Raw genomic sequence first — 19,993 nt, forward strand, 5'->3', positions numbered from 1 at the left:
ATTAACTTTTTAGTCTTTAAATAACTAAATTTAAAAAAAAATTAAAACTGCAAAAAGTTTTTCTCCAAAATTTGACCTTTAATGCATAGAAAAAAGTACTGAAGTCGGCTGTATTTAATCATCAAGAAAGCTCTTTTTGTCTGACAAATATTGCACAAGTGTTACCATCTGTACCCTTAATTATTTTAAAAATATATTAACTCTTCAGTAGTTTTAAAATAAAATTATAAATAAATAATCTGTACTTTCAATTATTTTAAGAATTATATTGACTTTTCAGTAGTTTCAAAATAAAATTATAAATAAATAAATGAAATATGCACATAAAAAACATGTTATTTAAAAAGGTATATTTGAGAAACATGTTGTTACTGAACATTATATATGACTTTTAGTTGAGTTGATTGTCATAAAAGTTATGGAAAATACTTTTTTTAGTAAATAAAATTTAAAAAATATGCAGAATATATTTATTGGAAATTTCAAAATATTTTAAAAAGGTAATGACTTTGACACAAATCACGAATTTATCTGTAAAAAATAAGTTTTTACAAGACAGAATAAAATATTAAGCCATTATATTGAGTTAATAAAGTGTTTTCTAGATATAATAACAATTTAATTTCTTTGTCTACTTAGATAGCAATGGTCTGCATTTATATGGAAAAAAACTTTAAGATTAAAACATTTTTGATATTTCTTTCTAAGATTTGGCCATAAACTTTATGAGAATCCCCAGCTTAAGTTAACAAATATTTGAATTAAAGTTTTAAGAAATAACTGTAAGACAAGTCGGATTGTTCTGAAATGGATATTTTTTAAATTTTACAATTTTCTCAAAGTACATAAGACCATTAAGGGGGTAAAAAACACACCAATTTATAGAATGCTTACATAAACAATTTTAATGAGCAAATGCAATACATATAAACATACATAGTGCTGTATGTATTGAAGAAATTAGTTGATGAATATAAACATAAACTGAATAATTATTTTTTTGTATCTCAAGTTCCTATTCTATTAACATCTTGATAAATAACGTGAGAAATTATGAAAACATTTCTTTGGGTATAAAGTTATGTACGCCTTCCTTTCATCACTGTTTTTTAAATATAATTGTAAGAAAAGATTACAACCATGCTTGTATATTTTTTGAAACGAAGCTGAAACATAAAAAAAATAAAAAAATATGAAGGAGTTTTTAAATATGTTAATTAACAAATACTAAGCAGCAGTTTCCTTGCATAAAAATGAAGAGTATTTAATAAGTATTTAGAAAAAGTATAAATATTTTTCTAACTTGAAAAAAAAATACTTCAGAGACTGAGTTATGAAATAAATTTACATTTGAAAAGAAGATTTGAGGGAATCTCCGAAATTAAAATTGAGTTTCAAATGTTTAATTTAGTATTACACAAAAATTAAGAAAAATAATTTCACTTACAAAATTTGAAGAGAAATTAACTCGAAACTTTGATGTTAGTCTAAATGTAATCGGTTTAAAAAAATGACCATAATATTGATTTAGAAATTAAATTAATGCTAAACTTATTTAGCTATTAATTAATATAAGTATAAAATATGTATTCTAATTTGCAGAAAAGTAAGAATTGGTTTTAGTAATTTAATAGATGTTTATAAATATTTTATTAAACAGTTTTACAAGTGACTTATTAAGACTGTAGTCTTAAATATCTTAATGAAAGAAGTGAAATAATATCGATATAAATATGCTAGCTTTAATTAAACACTTAATAACTTAAGTACTTTTCTGCAAATTAAAATTATTTCCGGAAATTGGAAATTTCCTCCGAGAATATCAAAAAATATATTTTATACATTTTATAAGCATTACAATATTATTTTATGCATTTTAAAACAAACCTCTTAGTTTCTGGTTTGATCAAAATGAGCAATTAAAATATTTAAAGTTTTTTCAATGCAAATCCACTATTTAAAATAATCAGTTATCATAATATATTTTATAACATAATATTTAACACCTTAAAGAAAAAAAATTAAAGAAATATCAATATTATTTTGGTGATTTAAAATTTCAAATAAATACTGTTAATAACTGTAGAACGCTAAATTTAAGCATATAAATATTTTGACCGCAGAACTGACGTAAAGGGAAGTTATAATTTAAATTCCACAAAACTCTTCAAACGAAACTCTACTTCCTTCTGCCCCGATGGCTGTATTCACTGCCTCTAAACTCTTCTTGCGGAGAAGACACTTTTAAAGAGATTCGATGGAAGTTACTTTTTCTTTTCGAATGTAGAGTTAAGATGGTCTTCAAAAATTCCAAGAAATGCGTGAATAATGAAATTGAATATTATCACATATTTACACTCGACATGCATTTCAATTAGGTTCTTTAAATAAAATGTAACTTTTTTTAAAAAAAAAATATTAGAAATGCATTAAAAAACTAAAAAAAAATTGCTTTTAAGAAAAAACTTTGTAAAAATTAAATTAAGGTTTTTTGCGTTTTATTTTAAGTAAAACTTATTTTTAAATTCGGTTTATTTCGGACAAAAAATAAATAGCATTAAAAATGAAATAGTGCGATCATTCTTAGATCCCGAGTATTCGCTGTTCGTCAGACAACACTATGTTACAAGTGTAAAATTATTTCGTTAAATGTATTTCTTATTAAATATTCGTTAAATGTGTAACAGAAAAACCATTTAAAAAATAAGCTTTGTAGGACTATAGAAGAAAATAGAAAATGACTGTATTCTTTCTAAAAGATTTTATTTTTGGTTCTAAGTTTCCATGAAAATTTTATTTTAATTATTTATTTTTATATTTTTAATTTATAATTTTATATTCATAATTTTATTTTATTTTTAAATGTTATTTTTGCAATGATAATTAGTTACCAATTAAAAATTATTTTGATCTCAAGAAGAATTTGACTTGTAAACATTAAATGCAATATTAATTGGACTTAATTGGATCGTTGGCAAAAAATTACGAGAAATAAACGATTATTTTTAAACAATTTTCATATTTTAATATTTGGCATGGTTTCAAAATTTGTAGTAACTGGTAGTAGACATTTGTAAACAAAGACTTGGGTGTTTATATCTTTTGAAAATATTTTTTAGATCAAAGTTTTTATAATGTACATGTTTGCATCTCATTTTAAGGTAAATTTTTCTTTATGATAATAAACAAAGAAATAATTCATAAGCTACTATTTAACATGGTGTAACATGATATTAATCATAGAGAAAACAAATTGGTAAAATTCAAAACATGAATTCTTTAAGAATTTTTAACATTAATACTATGAGAGAATAACTAGTTTTCAAAGAATATTATTTGGATTTGAGATCCAAAAAGCGGTAACGAAAAAAAAAAACTTATTATCGTGTCTCAGAATTACACAACAAGTCACTTGAAAAATAATAAAAGACAATTGCTTTTATGAAATTTTGGAACTGGAAAAAAAGATTAAAAAAACCCATGATCTTCAAAAGAGTACCTTTGTTGTAAATACATTCAGTTTATTTTTAATTTGTCAGTTTATTTTTCAGTGCAATACATTCAGTTTATTTTTAATTTGAGCTCCCCATTTTTTTAAGCACAACAGAAGAGTCATTTCAAAATAATGATTTTTCTTTAACACTCAGTGCAAAATCTATTTTATTAATAGTATTATCAAAACAAATAAGTAGATTTAACAAATAAGTTCACTGTATTAATTATAATGTGATTAACACAGGTATTCTTTTAATAGATGTAGCAAAATATGACTCTCATTTGCCCCCTCCCCTTCCTCTGACCTCCTTCCAGAGTTCTGATTGAGTGACAAAGACACAACGGGGTGTGCCGCCATTTTTCCTCTACCCAAGACACCCACTTCTGTTGCCAACAACCGCTGACATCATTCGAATAATACATCTACCCAGCTATTATTTTTCTCTTCTGTAACCAAAGAACGAATTATTAAATTCATTGTCATATTAAAAAAATCGTTTTCCATCATTCTTTTTTGCTAGAACATTCGAAAGAAAATAAATTAATTTCAGACTTAATAAAGGAAAAGTAGTGAACGTGTTTTTTTAAAAAATAGGAAACTTTATAACTTTCTTTTAAGAAATCAAGCATCGTTAAGATATCATTCGAATAATACATCTACTCCGCTATTATATTTCTGTTTTGTAACCAAAGAACGACTTATGAAATTCATAGACGTATTAAAAACTCTTTTACCATCATTTTTTTTCCTACGTTCGAAAGCTAATAAATTAATTTCAAACTTAATAATAGAAAAGTAATAAAGTGTTTTTAAAAACTTTATAATCTTCAATCAATTAAGAAGTCATTTAAGAAATCAATTAATTGAAAAAATATTTTTGTTCGTCATTATGTTTAGAAAATATTTATTTTGACATTTCTTTTTAAGGATAAGCATTTAGAGTACATCAATATATATTTTCTTGTTTATATAGATATGGGTACTTTCCTTGTTCAGAAATAAAAGTGTTATAATTCCTAATACAAGAAAAACCTGTTATGTAAATATATCCATAAAAATATTTATAAAGTATTGAGTTTATATCAATTCATTCCATTCCTTGTAATCATTTTCGTTACTGAGATTTTTAAAGTTTTGATGAATGTTTTTAGATGCCAGGATTAATTTTAATAAAGTCAATGAGTTACGTATTCATTCAATGAAACAGATTACTCTCAACAGACAGACTCTCAAATTACTATTTCTTCGAATTCGATACAGTATTTTGTTTTATAAATGCCTTATAAAACGCTTTAAAAGCCAAAAAATTAAACACCATGACTTTAAATATCATGTGATAAATTTAAATATCGTGACTTAAAAGTTTTTTTTACATCTCGATAAAAATATATAATTAATATAAAACAAATTACTTCTAAAAACGTTCTAAATAATGCCTAACTTTAGTTTGTATAAAATCAACCTCATCTTTTGTACTTTTTTTCTCCTTTGCGTAAAACGATATCCTTTAAAAATTTCAATACAGCATTTAATTTTTGATCGAACTGACTGTTGTTTAACAATGTTGTGCGTTTTCGTTATGATAAAAAACACGCTCAATAAATTTAAGCTTAAATAAAAAAAAGAAAGAAAAACTTTACTAAAATAATTAAGAGGAGTTAGCTTTATTCATTTAATTAAATGCACGATTGAATTTAAAAAAAGTATTAAAAAAAACACATTAAAGTATGTTCATAGTTTTGAGAGAACATCTCGTTCTTTTTTGATAAATTTCACTTGAGCAACGACAAAACGCATGATAGATGATATGCGTCCAATACAATTACCTTTTTCTCACAGAACAAAGTAGACAGAAAATTGAAAGGGATTCGAGTTTGAGTCGTAAACCATGAACTGATGATTGTTGAATTGCAGAGAACTATTAAAATAAATCTCACAGAAGATTCTGCAAGTTTGGATCGTCCGTTAGGGCAACAGCCATGGGGCGCCAAAGAAAAAAGACTCAAAATTCAAGTTTAAAATCTACTTTAAAAAATTTTAAAAATATTATTAAAATTAATTTTATACATTTCTTTTCAAATGATATGTATTCTTTCTGTGAAATGTCAATCCCCCCTGCGTCGTTTATTTTCTATTTGAAATATGTGGTTTTTACCATTATCTGAATGCATTCATCCAAAATAACTACAGATAACTAGATAAATTTTTTTTCAATGCATAGCTCACATTTAATACTCTCTTTCAAATTGGACTTTTATGCACATTAACTTTAAAAACAAGTTTCGTTATTATCAGTTATTCTATTAATTTTCGATTTCTTATTAATGTGTATGCATTTTTTATGCAAATTATATACATATATATACATATATACATTGTACAAATGTGTATATATATATACATTGTACAAATATATATATTTGTACAATGTGATGTAAATCCTAAAATACAAAAATATTAATTGTATTTTTGCATTTCTACTTACAAAATTCAATATTTTAATTGCAAAGTTTGTAGATCTACTTACTGAATAAAGCTATAATACTTGGCATTGTTTAAAAAATGGAAGTGGAAATTTTTTTAGAAAAAAAGAAATAATATGTTGTTATCTTCTAAGACTTAAACCGCAACATGAAACGATGTCAAGAATGTATATTTTTAATAATTTCCTAAACTCAATTTAATCTTAAAATTAAACACATCTTTCTATGCTTTTTTGAAGTATTAAAAACTTCAAAGACAAATCAGGGATGGAATTATTTAAAATTATGCTGCAATTATATTAAAATCCTATTCATCCAGTGGGATTTTATTGGCATTTTCTTATTAAATTCAACGTTATTAACGTACAATGTTTCTAATTTATTTAAAACTCCTCACAACAAAGAGGTATGTTGCATAAAATGAAATTCTAAGAGAAATTTATTCAATATTTGAATTATATTCTCTTAAAAAATTTCGAGTTGATGTTAGGTGTTTACCTTTTTTTTAACCTTAAAAGGAAAGTCAATACGAGCAAAAAATTGTAAAAAATGTTACGAAACGTAATAGAAGTTATAGTATTTCCTAACAGCAAAATAACTTGGGCCCTCATTGATCCATTATTCAAGAATCTTAGCTCAATATGTGTATAAAGGGCTGTTATTTTTCCGATATTGGCCATATATAGAATTGTCAGATTTACTCTATATTTTACTGCCCTTTACTTCCAATATCAGTCCTATATAGAATTGTCAGATTTACTCTATATTTAACTGCCACTTTACAACCAATATCGGTCCTATATAGAATTGTCAGATTTACTCTATATTTTACTGCCCCTTTACTAACAATATCAGTCCTATATAGAATTGTCAGATTCATTCGACATTTTACTGCCACTTTACAACCAATATCGGTTCTACATAGAATTGTCAAATTCACCCGATATTTTACATTTATTAATTAGCCAATATGGGCCCAATATTTACCCTATATTGGCAATTCTAAAATCAATATTAAAAAATTTAGACATCCCATTATTGTTCCCTTGGGCAGAAACTTTTAGTTCCCATATTAAGCCCCTAGGTAAAATTGTTGCTAGGTTTTTTAAGGCATCTTTCGTTATTCCTAATAAAAAAATTAAAAAAACATACTACTCATTTTACTTTTATAAATAAATATCACAAACTTTAACCCCTTTTCATTACTTCTCGAGATTTCTAATATTTAGTTGAATTTATTTGTAATTATATTTCATTAATTGTTTCATACGTTTTTGGTTTATTGAAAGTTAATTAAATATTGAGGAATAAATCTATTTTACGATGATAATATATATTGTTACTGAATAAGATAACAGTTTTCTAAAAAACTATTGTTTAGTATCATTTGGATGCTAGTAAAACAGTAAATGAAAGTTTTTAAGTAATAGGATACTTTAAAGAATCAACATATTTAAAACTTAAATTGGGTAATAATAATTAGTATAAAGAATTTTAGAAGTAAAAATATAAACCTTTTATACTATATTAGTAGTTGCGAGCTCAAAACTACTTTACATTTTGACACTAATGCAAAAGAAAAAAATTTTAACTTCATGAAAATTTCCTTTACTATAGGAACATTTTTTAATAACGAAAATTATTTTCATAGAGGATGTTTCCTATAATTTACAAGAAAATACAATTCAGAAAACAAAAAGGGGGTTGTAACAAAAATAATAACAGAATATTTATAACTATGTAATTGATTTGATATAATAATTCCAATCGTAGTTTAATTTCTTTATCCAATACAATTCGACGAGCATCTCTCTTCTTTAAAATTTAATAATAAATAAGAATTAATATTAAAATAAATATTTAAAAAAAAACTTCTGAAATAAAAAATTGCCAACTGGAAAAATGATTTTACAACTACTTTTAAAAGTATTTTTTAAAAAAATCATTTTATCTTTTAAAATAATTTACTCTAGAAAATATATTTAAATTCCGAAATTGCCAGATCTCAAAAGTAAAATTATGTAACATATAGCGACTAAAAATTAAATTCGAAATAAACATTCAAAATCATTTCAAAAGTTACACGCAAACAAATAATCAACATAAATGAAAGCAAAATACTTATGTATACAATCATTAAAAATCAACTCTCTATTTTTATGTAAAATAAACTTAACAATTAGAAAAATAAAAAGTATATGTTAAGTAACACCTGTTACTTTAGATGTTCCATACGAATGAAATGGACCCACTTTTTAACAGCACTTTTCTTTTTCCCTTGAAAAAAGAAAAATAAGAAAACACAGTGTTTTTGAAGAAAGAAGGAGAAAAAAAAACAGCCATCTGTGTTGGACGACATCCTTTGCAGTTGAGATCAGAGAGGAAAAGGATGGAGAGGAAAAAAGGATGCTGAAGATCACAACAAGCCAAGGAGGGGGGGTAAGATTTCGGAATCCACCAAGTGATGGGGAATGAAGAAAAGTACTTCCTACTTTTGATTCAATCTATGCGTCTAAGTCCAGCGGAGATTAATAAAGAGGTAAGGAAAGATGTCCTTACCTGTTAGGAAAAGGGCATCGGCCAGACACGGGGATGCGACCGGAACAGTAAGCAGCAATCCTGGTTCTCCCACTTTTCAAAGGACACCGGAAAACCGAAGAACCGGGCATTATGCAGTGCCCGGACCATCCGAGGAAATGCGCATGCGTCCCTATTTCGATCCGATTACTGTTCCGAGCGCCACCCCCTGCACATGCACGCACCCCTCCCCTTAACCCCTCCTCGTATCAAGGTAGTTGCGAAGGCAGGAAAGAAGGGGGGGGGCTAGGGATCGATATGAGAATTCTAAGGTTTATTTTCCTCTTTTTATTCCACTTCGTCTCAACAATCTTTTGCGAGAAAAAAGGCAGCATTTTCCGAAAACATTGTCAGTACATTTTCCACTAAATTCCCGGAGAAAATGTATATCCTGGATCCCAGAGAGCAAGCGGTGGATGGGGGAGGGGTTTTTTTTGGGCGAGTACATCTTAGAATGGCGGGTGGGGTGGGAAGATTGTCCGTCAACGAATGGATTGAAACTGAAAAATAAGCCCCGAAGGTGTAGGGGGTGGGGGATTTCAGACTAAGCCCTAATCAATAATCCACATGGTGGGTTAAAGGAAGGAAAAACTTTTTTTTTTGGAATCTTTCATTAGTTCTTTAGATAGAAGAATCGTGAGGTTATTTCAGGTGGTCGCATCGATACCGTTTTCTGGTATCGATTTATATAAGCAGCCATCCTGAAAAGCTACTCTTGGAATCGGTAGCAGTTTTATCGATCGTTAATAGGACACCTTCATCTCCCCTTTATCCCTAACCCTCCATCACTTCATCTTGGACTTCTTCTCTCTCTTGTCGGAGGAGATGATGATGCTGTGGATTTGGATGAGTTATTTTCTTTCAGAGAGACCTTTTAATTTCAAATTATAAAAATGATTCACTCTCCCGGCAGATAACGAATGTCTTCCATTCTGCCCACCAGATTTTTTTTATACCCGCAAAGTCGTTCGAAATTCCGCTGGTGTAAATTAGCTAAACTAATTTTGATCTTAACAAATGGGCATTTTTCACTCTACTGTCCTTGCCAAATTATTAGACGCACTATACGATTCTATGTAAAATCTTAAATATCGGGTGATACACTATACAGCTGTATTGTTAGACTGAAACCGATTTGCACTTCTTTACACTCGTGTATCAATGGGTTAATATTGCAATGCAATACATTAAAAATAAATACAAATAGGAAGTATATAAAAAAAAATCTCCTGAATAAAAACCCATTACATGTATCTTTAAATAATTATATTAAAAGTATTTAAAAATAAAAGTAAAAATATAAAAGTATAAAATGTAGAGAATTCACTACAAAATTGGGTATACTATAGCTTACGTCACAGGTTGTGTTATTCCTACTAAATTTAACCCATGAACGGCATTTTCTGCGAGCCTAACTTCAAGCCACAAATAAACAAACGAAGTGTTTGATCGTTTAAATAGCTGCTCGCCAGATTTTATTGCATTATAAAGAAAAGTAATTGATATTCGATTTTTGATTAATAATTGATTTATGTGGATAGTGGCAAAGAATTTAGCATTGCGTCATGGTAAATGTTATTCCTACTAAGTGGAAGTAGTTGTGTTTTTTTTATATTATACCCAATTGCAGAAGAAATTACTTAAAAAGCAGACGATTTTAAGCATTTTCCATTTTTTTCCTCATTCAAAGAATTAACAGAGCATTTATTCTAATTATCTTTTGAACCCCTGCTGGATTTTAAACTAAATTATACAGTTTGAAATTGTAATTATTCATCCCATGAATAGTTTTGTTTCTTCACTAAAAAGTTTCTGAGTGATCTTGGAATTTTTTTATTGTTCTATTTTGCTAAATATTTGGAATACTTGTGAAATACTTGGAATCTATTTTGCGAGATAAGCAGCGGCAGTTGTAGAAATATAGTGTTCTATAAGTGAAATACATAGTACCGTAAACAGCTAAAATAGATCAGGAATACAGTCCTTTACCATATTATTCGACGCAATATAAGATTCTATGAAAAAATTTTAATTATCAGGTGATACTATACAGCTGTATTGTTTTTATGCGACTGAAACCGATTTGCATTTGTTTACGCTTTTATATCAATTGGTTAACATTGCAATGCAATACGTTAAAAATAAATACAAATAGGAAGTACATAAAAAATCTCCTGAATAAAAAGCCATTACATTTATGTTTAATTATAAAAGTACTGTATATAAACTCGTGCAAAACATGCAATTATTAAAACACTACAGTGTGTCTAATAATTTGGTCTAACTATTATAATATACTAATATAATACCAGATATAACAAATAGTCTATATTTATGTAATATATCATCTAATTTATCCAATCGTCGAATTTATATTATATACACAAACGTAATCAAGCGCAAACCGTTTTCAGTCTCGTAAAAACAATAGAGCTGTATTAGCATCACCTGATAATTAAGATTTTACATAGAATCTTATAGTGCGCCTAATAAACTGGCCAAGGACTGTAGGTTATTTAAGTACGATTCATATTCAAAAATGTATTAAAGTGTAAATTATTAAAAACATTTAAAAAATTCTGTGTATTTAACATTTGTTAACTTTTAATCTTCAACCACTAAGTTGAACACAATGTTGCTAGAAAAGCCCTCCTTATTCTTGACAAACATATGCATTGTTGTGTCTGGAATCTATTACAAATATAGCCTCTTTTCATTAAAAAAATGATGGCTGAACGAATAAAATAAAAACAGAATTTGTCGTTAAATGTCAATTGAATTTTTCTATGTTTTTACAGAACTCTTGGAAAATTTCAGCCTTATGAACTGTTTAAACATTAGAGATCGAGTGAAATTTTGACGTTTTATTCAGAAAAGTTTTTATATACATACATTATCATTTGAAATAGTATCTAAAAGATGAAAAATTTATTTTAAATGATTACCTGGTTCCAGGTTGCTATTTTCAATAAATAAATTACGTCCAGATAAAGATAAATGCAAAAACCACATAATTTGAACCAAAAAAAGGAACCAGGTGAAGGAAGTAAAATTTCGCAGAAAGAATGGAAAATATTTCGAACAAAAAAAAGTATGTTGTTGTTGTTGTTCATTTACGTCGAACTAGAGCTACACAATGGGCTATTGGCGACGGTCTGGGAAACATCCCTGAGGATGATCCGAAGACATGCCATCACAATTTTGATCCTCTGCGGAGGGGATGGCACCCCCGCTTCGGTAGCCCGACGAGCTGCACGCGAAGTCGAGCTCTTTACGGTAGAACAGTTTAACGAGGACCAATACCGCACACCCTCGGTCAACACGCAGACTGATCCAAGTGGTCACCCACCTGCACACTGACCGCAGCCAGTGATGCTTGACTTCGGTGATCTGCTGGGAACCGTGTCTTAACGATCAGTCCACTGCGGTAGATAAAAGATTAAAATTAAGTTTCGGAGGTGATTCTAAGAAAATCAGGAAACTGAAGAAAAAGAAATATTCTAAAAAATGGTATAACTTCCTTCAAAAAATAATTGGACATTAGCTTTTGGAGTTCATTTAAATAAACTAAACTCAGTGGCGCGACAGCCCATAAAGGGCCAAGGCCTACTGTGCCCATCTGTTTTCTTGACCTTGAGCTCAGGGGTGCAGGAGCAGATGTTCCGGTCGGGTGATCAACCGAAAGCAAAATTCCCAGTGTTTAGTTCCCAAGCATGCTTGGAACTCATTTTATCAACCCACTGAAGGGATGAAAAGTTGTGTCAACCTTGCCCAGCCTGAGGATCCAACCAAGGACCTGTGGCATGAGAGTGTGAAGCGCTACCACTCAGTCACTGGGCGTCATTCATTTAAATATTAAGGGTAAAAACAACAGTAATTGTCCATTAAAAAAATTTGCATGCCTTAATTTAAAATATTAACACATAAGTGAGTAATAAATAAGTGAAAACTAATAAGTAACAACTGAAAAAATATTTTTAGGAAGTTTTAAAAAAATTAAAATTACTAGTTTTTTTTAATATATTGTGTTAATGAGTATCATTAACCCTAATTTTATAAAGAACTGTTAAAATAACATAATCAAACTTTATCAATAATAGTTAATTAACAAATCACTTACTAAACATACAAATTACCAATTATATTAGATTATAAAAATTAGTATCCTATTTAAAATTGGGAATTCACTATCCTTCTTTTAGTAGTGTGTATGTTCATGTGATGTGTTAATTTGATTGTTATTTTTAACAGTTCTTTTTATAAATTTAAAATTGGGTTTTAAGTCTTTTAACATAAAAAAAGAGCAATTACAATTTTTTTAAAAATTCATAAAAAGTTTTTTTTTTCTCCTGTTGTTGCTATTTTAGTTTATTTATTTATAAATGATATATTAATTAGCTCCAAAATGAATACTATTATTAAACTGGATTGCAATTTTTAAACTGTTTAGATATTAACAGGGTGCATAGCCAAATCTTTCAACAACAAAATAAGCACCTTTTAAGTACTTTTTAAGCACTCAAAAAATATTTTATAAGCACTATATACATTATCAAAATGCAAAATAATTTTCAAAGACTTAACATGATTATGATAAAATAAATAGTTTCCGACAAAGAACTCATTTCTCGATTATATCAAATGAAGAGGTTTTTCGGTTCGATATCAAATGGTGGAAAACGAAGACTAAAATTGAGAATATCTTGTAAAATGCGCATGAGACTGCATGAAATCTCACTGAACCCAGCCATGCAGAGTAGCAAGTATTTCATCAAACCTGTAAAATGAATTGCGCTTTCATACGCTGAAATAGATTGTGATTGAATAAATTGCGAAAACGTTGAATAGAACGCTTTTGCATAATGCGTGGCGAAAATTGACATAGTAAAGAAAAGAATCTCCGTTTCGAAAAGGGAAAATTAAGCACTTTTTAGTAACACCGAATGAAAAAAGCACCTTTAAGGGCTTTTAAAAAAATGAAAATTGAAAATAAGCACCTTTAAGCACTTTTTAAAAACGCTACACACCTTGTTCTTTTTTAAAGACTTTTTGCCACTTGGGTTTTAAAGACTTACCATTGTAGAAAATATTACCATCCCTTATATATTGTCCTTACAATGCACCTACTGTATGTGGATTAAATAAGAATAATGGTTTTAAAATCCTACAAGTGTTTTTTCCATGCAGTATTGCAACTAAATAATGAACAACCAAGATGTTTAAAATGCATTTTATTTAGCACCGAACTTAAAATACTAACTAGAAACATGAAATAAAATTCAAACATTTAAATAGGAATAACCTATTTTTTTTCCTTTATTTAATTGGCTAGTTCAAATTTCAAATATAAAATTATATTTCATATCATTAGTTACAGAACAGAACCAGCTGTACTGTGATAAAAAAAAAATATAACATAATTCAGTTAAATTATGATTATCTTCAGTAACAATGTTGAGCAAAATACGAATAAAATATCAATTGAAAATTTCCAATTTTATTTTTAAAATTAAAATAAAATTTGCTCTTTGCGAACACATATTAACACATACCAAATTTCTCTAACATAAGAAGTAATTTTTTTTTAAATAATTAAATTAATACCAAACAGCGCAGATTTTTTTGGGGGGAAAACTAATAGGAATGAATATTTTCCTACCCAAAAAAAACTTTTGCAAAGCAATAATTTTTTAAAAAAATAATTAAATTATCAAAATAGTGCAATTCTTCGGTAAAAAAACTAATAGGAATGAAGGTTTTGCTACCCAAAGAAAACTTTTGCAAAGCATTAATTTTTTAAAAAAAGAATTAACTTACCAAAATAGTGCAAATTTTTGGGTAAAAAAACTAATAGGAATGAAGTTTTTCCTACCCAAAGAAAACTCTTGCAAAGCATTAATTTAAAATAAAAAAAAATTTATTAATTTAATTACCAAAATAGAGCAATTTTGGAGGGGAAAAGCTAATAGGAATGACATTTTTCCTACCCAAAGAAAACTTTTGCAAAGCATTAATTTCTTTTAAAAAAATATTAAATGATCAGAATAGTGCAAATTTTTGGGGAAAAAACTAATAGGTTTTTTTACCCAAAGAAAACTTTTGCAAAGCAAATTTAAGATGTTACAGTTCATACAGATTATGAATCATAGAAAACAAAAACAATTACAATCCCATTTTTTAAAAAAAGCTTTAATTTCTGAATAAAAAACAACTCAAATGTCAATTATTTACTGTAAATACAGTTAGAAGGAATTTAAGCAAAACCCAAATGAGTACTGTGGTCAAATAGTATATAAATTAAATGCATAGTTAAAAAAATATATATATCAAATTGATATATAACAATTGAAATATATATAACTAAATTAGGAGCCTATTTAATATCAGTTTCCTTTAGTTTTATTATCGTTTCATAATTATTAATTTTTAATTATTTATTCAACATTTGAGAAGACAAAAAATACTTGTTCAACAATGCTGTATACTTAAATTCTATAGTGCTATGAAAAAATTATTTTTAATTAATGAATTTAGAAGAAGTTTGAAAACCCTTATGTTAAATTTTTAAACAAAAGTAATGTTGATTGTTTACACAAGCGATGATATTTATAACAATTTATATATATATAAAAAAACTAATACTAAAATTAGAAAGCTAATAAAAGTGAATATTTTTTTTATCTACAAATTATGGTGATTACATCACACACAAGTAAAAGAAGTGCTTCGTTCTTGTCCAGAAGAACCTATAAAATGGTCCTGAGACAGATTTTTGAAATCATAACACACAGAGCAATTATTTACAAAAAAAACATCTAATTACAGAAAACTAACAAGATGAATTCATTATTTCAAATGTAGACTAGACGAAAATCCATTTTTTGTTTGTTTTTAGGTATAAAACGATTGCACCAAATCTTCTTCCATAGAAAAAGGAATGTTTTTCACCTGTGTACCACATTAATCAAGTCTCTAATAGTGCTATGAATTTCAGTTAACAGTTTCACGTCACTAGAAGATTTACTGGAATACGAGTGAAACTGTTCTTTTTGACTTTCTAAACAAGAGATGAGGTCTCTGAAATGAAACTGTTCTTGCACCGGAATATTGGCAGTGTGATTTCCGCAGGTAGAGCAGAACAAGTTAATCTTCTCGGAGAGCTGGTTGACACGAGTGCCATTGCTGTGAGTGGAATTGCGGAGTGTCCCGATCATCTCGTCGATGCTCTTGTAGATTTCCATTATTTTGCGATCGGAATCTTTCTGGTTGAGGTTCTGGCACGACTTTTTGTGGTTGGGAGGACCGCTCGACAGCTCCTTCGTGGAAGGACTTTTTATGACTTCCTGGAATGCCAGGTCCTCAGGAGGGGGTGGAGGTGGAAAAAAAGAATTGTCATTTTCTTCCTCAGGGTTGTTCAAATAAATATCAGACTCACTATTGATTTCATGATTCTGCATTTTGGTCTTCAGGTTAGTTTGGTTCTGCCCTTTGCCGCCAACGGAATCCTCGTCTTCTAAATCGGGGCTGCCGTGTCCGTCAGACGATTTGGCTACCTTGTCGTAGATTGCAAACTCTTTTTCGAATAGCTTCTTGAAGTTTTTTACACTGCCTGCACTGTGCCGCCTACCATTTGCATCTTTTTTTAAGAAAGCTGTCTTGTCGTGCATAAATGCGTCACTTTTGCTTCGTTCATGCTTGACGTCTTCACTTTCTGCAGATTCGGCAGAGTGGTTTTTAAGTAATTCTTTTGGCTTCCTCATGATTTTGGGCTTAGTATTGCATTTAGTGCCATTCCCGCAGCTACTCACTTTCAACTTCTCAAGGTTCTTCGTCAAGCAATTTTCTTCTTCTTCCGTGCTCTGAAAACCCTCAGGAGCAGGAATGACAACTTCAGAACCGAGGGACTGAGAATTGAGTTCTGATTCGCTATTGGCAGCAGGAAGTGGAACAGATGAGAAATTCCCAGGTTCGTCAGGGGAGCTCAGGGAACCTTCACTTTCAGAAAACAAGTTTTCATCCGACAGATCAGTGACAGGAGCCAATTTAAAATTTTTCTGATAATTGTTGGAACTTTTTATTTTTTTCTCGTTTGAGTCGGTATATTGCAACGATTTGCGTTGATTGTAACCAATTTTAGTGTTATCACAATTGGGTTCTAAACTTTTACCGGAAACCGCTCTTTTCTTCAGATTCCGTTGATGCAAATCCCGATCCAACCTATCGGAATCAAAGACTAGTGAGTTGCTCGATATACAATTGTTGGCCACCACGTTTTCCCAAGAAGCATGGTGGGTTGAGTTATTTACAAAAATATTAGAAACATTACCAATCAGTTCCATTGGCTCTCGAATGCAAGTTAAACTTTCTGACTTTTTCTCTGCTTTCTTATTGGGAAAGAAGCGATCCGAAAGCTTTCCAGATCGGAGGTGATGAGATTCAGTGATTGAGAAAGTTTCTAAGACATCGTTCATTTTATTATGAGTGAGATCAGATTTTTGACGCATGAAAAATCTATGGGAGTTTCTAATTGACTTATTTTCTAGTCCATACCTCACTCCTGTCATGTGGCGCGAGCTTATTTCCAGTCTACTGAGATTGGTGACAGATCCCGTGACCCTACGGTCAACATGAACTTCCTCACTTATTTCCCGCAAGCATTCTAACTCCCCTTCCATGATTGTTTCAGGGGGACAGGATGTTCCCTCATGCAAACCATGTTGACGCAAAGAGTCTAAATAAGCACCAATACGAGCACCTTTTGGCAGTGTTCCGTAGCGGCTAATGGCCTTTTTCACATTTTGAACTTCGAGAGCAGCGACTTTTACTTTCTTGGAGTCGGTCTTTTTCCCATTGACATCTTTACATTTCTGAATGAGTGAATTTTGGGATTTGTTTTTCTTTGATTTCTTTAACTGTATAGAAGATGCGTCAGAGGATGAGGCTGCAACACCTGAATCCTCTTTCTCAGAGTTACGCTCGATGGGAGAATCACCGCCCGGAGTCTTATCGCAAGGAGAAAAGTCGTCGTCTGCTGCTGCATCGAATTTCACATCGGGTGACTCGCGAAAATAAAATGCTGCATCCTCTACTTTGTCAAGGTCATCTGGGTAGGAGTTCTCCTTAAATGTGCTGGTTCGTTTAGGGGGTGGAGCAGGCATGTGCTTGTAGCGTGGACTAGATCGACTGAGTTGAACAAACACTGATTTTACAGAAAATATATTCTGGCTCTCAGAAGTAACTGCATTGTTTTCTAAAACAAAAATAGAAGCATTAAATATAAGTGTCATAAAAATATAATGAAGTTTTAGAACAAAATATGCATTGCGAGTAACATAGTTTTCTTTAAGAAGTGGACTTCATAAACGGTTTAGTGGAACGAGTTAATAAGTTACATTTCTTAAAAAAGATCTCATTTATTCTAATTAACATTTGTAAAATCTTTAAATTTCGAAGATCTCATAATCTTCCTTGATCATCTTTAAGAAGTGGATTTCATAAATAAAGGGTTTGGTGGAAGGGGAGCTAATAAGGAACATTTTTGAATCTTATTTTATTCTTATTAACATTTGAAAAGTCTTTAAATTCCGAAGATCTCTTAGTTGAGATACTAAAAAGCAATCTTTGAGTTTTTTCCGAAAGGAAAAAGGTACTGATTATATTTAGCAACAAACAATTTACGTACAAGTTAACATAGTAGTTGACAAACAGTACAAAGAGCCTTTTTTTTCAACTATCAATTAAAATGTCACGAGTTTGAATTTTAAGATTTAAGCTCACCAGCTTGCAAACAAGATACATAACAGCCAACATTGATAGGAAAAAATTCTTTAGATTTTACAAAATATAAATTTCTTGATAACTGTTGCATACTATGTTAAATAATTTTACACATAAGGATTTTTATAGTCATCAAAATTGAAAAATTGCAATATTTTCCTTTTTATGATTGACATTAAACATACTTGAAATGTTATGTATTATGTACACTCATAATTTCAAATAATAAGATGCATTTAATTCATCAAAGATGGTTAAAGGATTTTTTTAAATTAATTTAAAAAGAAATTTCTGAATAAAAATAAACTGAACATTTTACAGCAAAAAATGTTTTTAACTGCTCTCTATAAATGAGATTCTATGTATTACTAATACTTATTCAAATATTCAAGCAAGCAAGCAATAATCTGTACAGAAATTCTACTTTAACAGGGATTTTAGGAAATTTACTCAATTTTAGGAAATTTTCTAAAATGTACAAAAACTAAGAGAATTTTAATAAAATCAGTAAGACCAGGAGAAACTGAAAAAAATCCAGTAATCTAACTAGAAAACCCAGTTGAGTTGGCAACTATGAAGAGTAAAATATTTATTTCCTAGTGTTAACACGAAACATTTTAAAGCCCATCCATTCCATCGTACATGCACGCTGTTTTCTGATTATTTTTCTATCGTTATAATTTTTTGGCTTCGCAAAAGTTGATGTTATTACGACACGAAAATTTTAAATTCCAGGTATCACTTTTAATAACCATTCCCTCATACATCTACATCATTTTCCAATCCTATTTTTCGCTTGTTATTTACTGTTTTTTGGTCATTTTCAAGTAATTTTTCAAAGTTATACATTAATACAAAATTATTATAGTATGCCAATTTTCGAATTTGAGTTATCAATTCTAGAAGTGCTTAAGAAGAAAAAATTACCTTACTTCATTTGAAAATCATAAGAATTAAATCTTTATTAAATCAAATGAGTAAAAGAGACACACAAATTTTAGAGTTAAGAAGCTTAAGTTCAATAATTGTATGTATATATAAATTAATGTATTGGATAATCAGATAAATTTTTGATCAATAACAGATAGGCTGGCAAAATTGAGAACAGTTGACAGCTATAAATCATGTTATTGTAGACAACAGCTATAATTAATCGAATAAGCTAAATAAATAAATATTTAATTATCAATGGCAAGTAAACAGCGTATTACACAATTTTAGGCACTATATATAATTCTTTCAGCCTTTATCAAATGATGATTAGTGTTGCTTTCATACTGACAGAAAACAAATTTTACAAAAATATGACTTATTACAATAAGAAATAAAAATGTTTAGAAGAATGGAAAGCTTACCAATTTCTGGACTTATATTTTGGCAAGGTTTTTCATTGAACGAATATGATTTTGATGATGAAATGCTTCCAGATTTACAGAGACCAGCCGCTAATTTTTTTTCCAGCTGCTTTTCCACTTCTGAAATAAAATCATTGAATTAAGTAAATAGATAATAAGTAGTTCTAAAACTGAATCTAAAATAGATGATAAGTAGTATGAATATAATAAGTAATTCTAAGTAAATAAGTAGTTAAGTAAATAGATAATAAATGGTTCTAAATCTGAAAGTAAAATGCAATTTCATTTCAACAAAGTAACTCATT

At 29.1% G+C, this 19,993-nt stretch overlaps 1 protein-coding gene across 3 annotated transcripts in view; it reads right to left on the minus strand.

Moving 5' to 3' along the window:
• Positions 1-13,770: 13,770 nt before the first annotated feature.
• Positions 13,771-19,993, minus strand: part of LOC107446009 (tyrosine-protein kinase ABL1) — a 41,887-nt gene continuing 35,664 nt past the window's right edge. For all 3 annotated transcript variants that reach the window (XM_043043856.2, XM_043043857.2, XM_043043858.2), the window contains exons 10-11: positions 19,689-19,808; positions 13,771-17,806 (exon numbers count right to left, since the gene is read on the minus strand). In XM_043043856.2, the coding sequence (XP_042899790.1) occupies positions 15,501-17,806; positions 19,689-19,808 (2,426 nt within the window). In that variant the 3' untranslated portion in view covers positions 13,771-15,500. The remainder of the gene's footprint in view (positions 17,807-19,688; positions 19,809-19,993) is intronic.

This window comes from Parasteatoda tepidariorum, chromosome 8 (assembly GCF_043381705.1).
Source record: "Parasteatoda tepidariorum isolate YZ-2023 chromosome 8, CAS_Ptep_4.0, whole genome shotgun sequence".
NCBI lineage: Eukaryota > Metazoa > Arthropoda > Arachnida > Araneae > Theridiidae > Parasteatoda > Parasteatoda tepidariorum.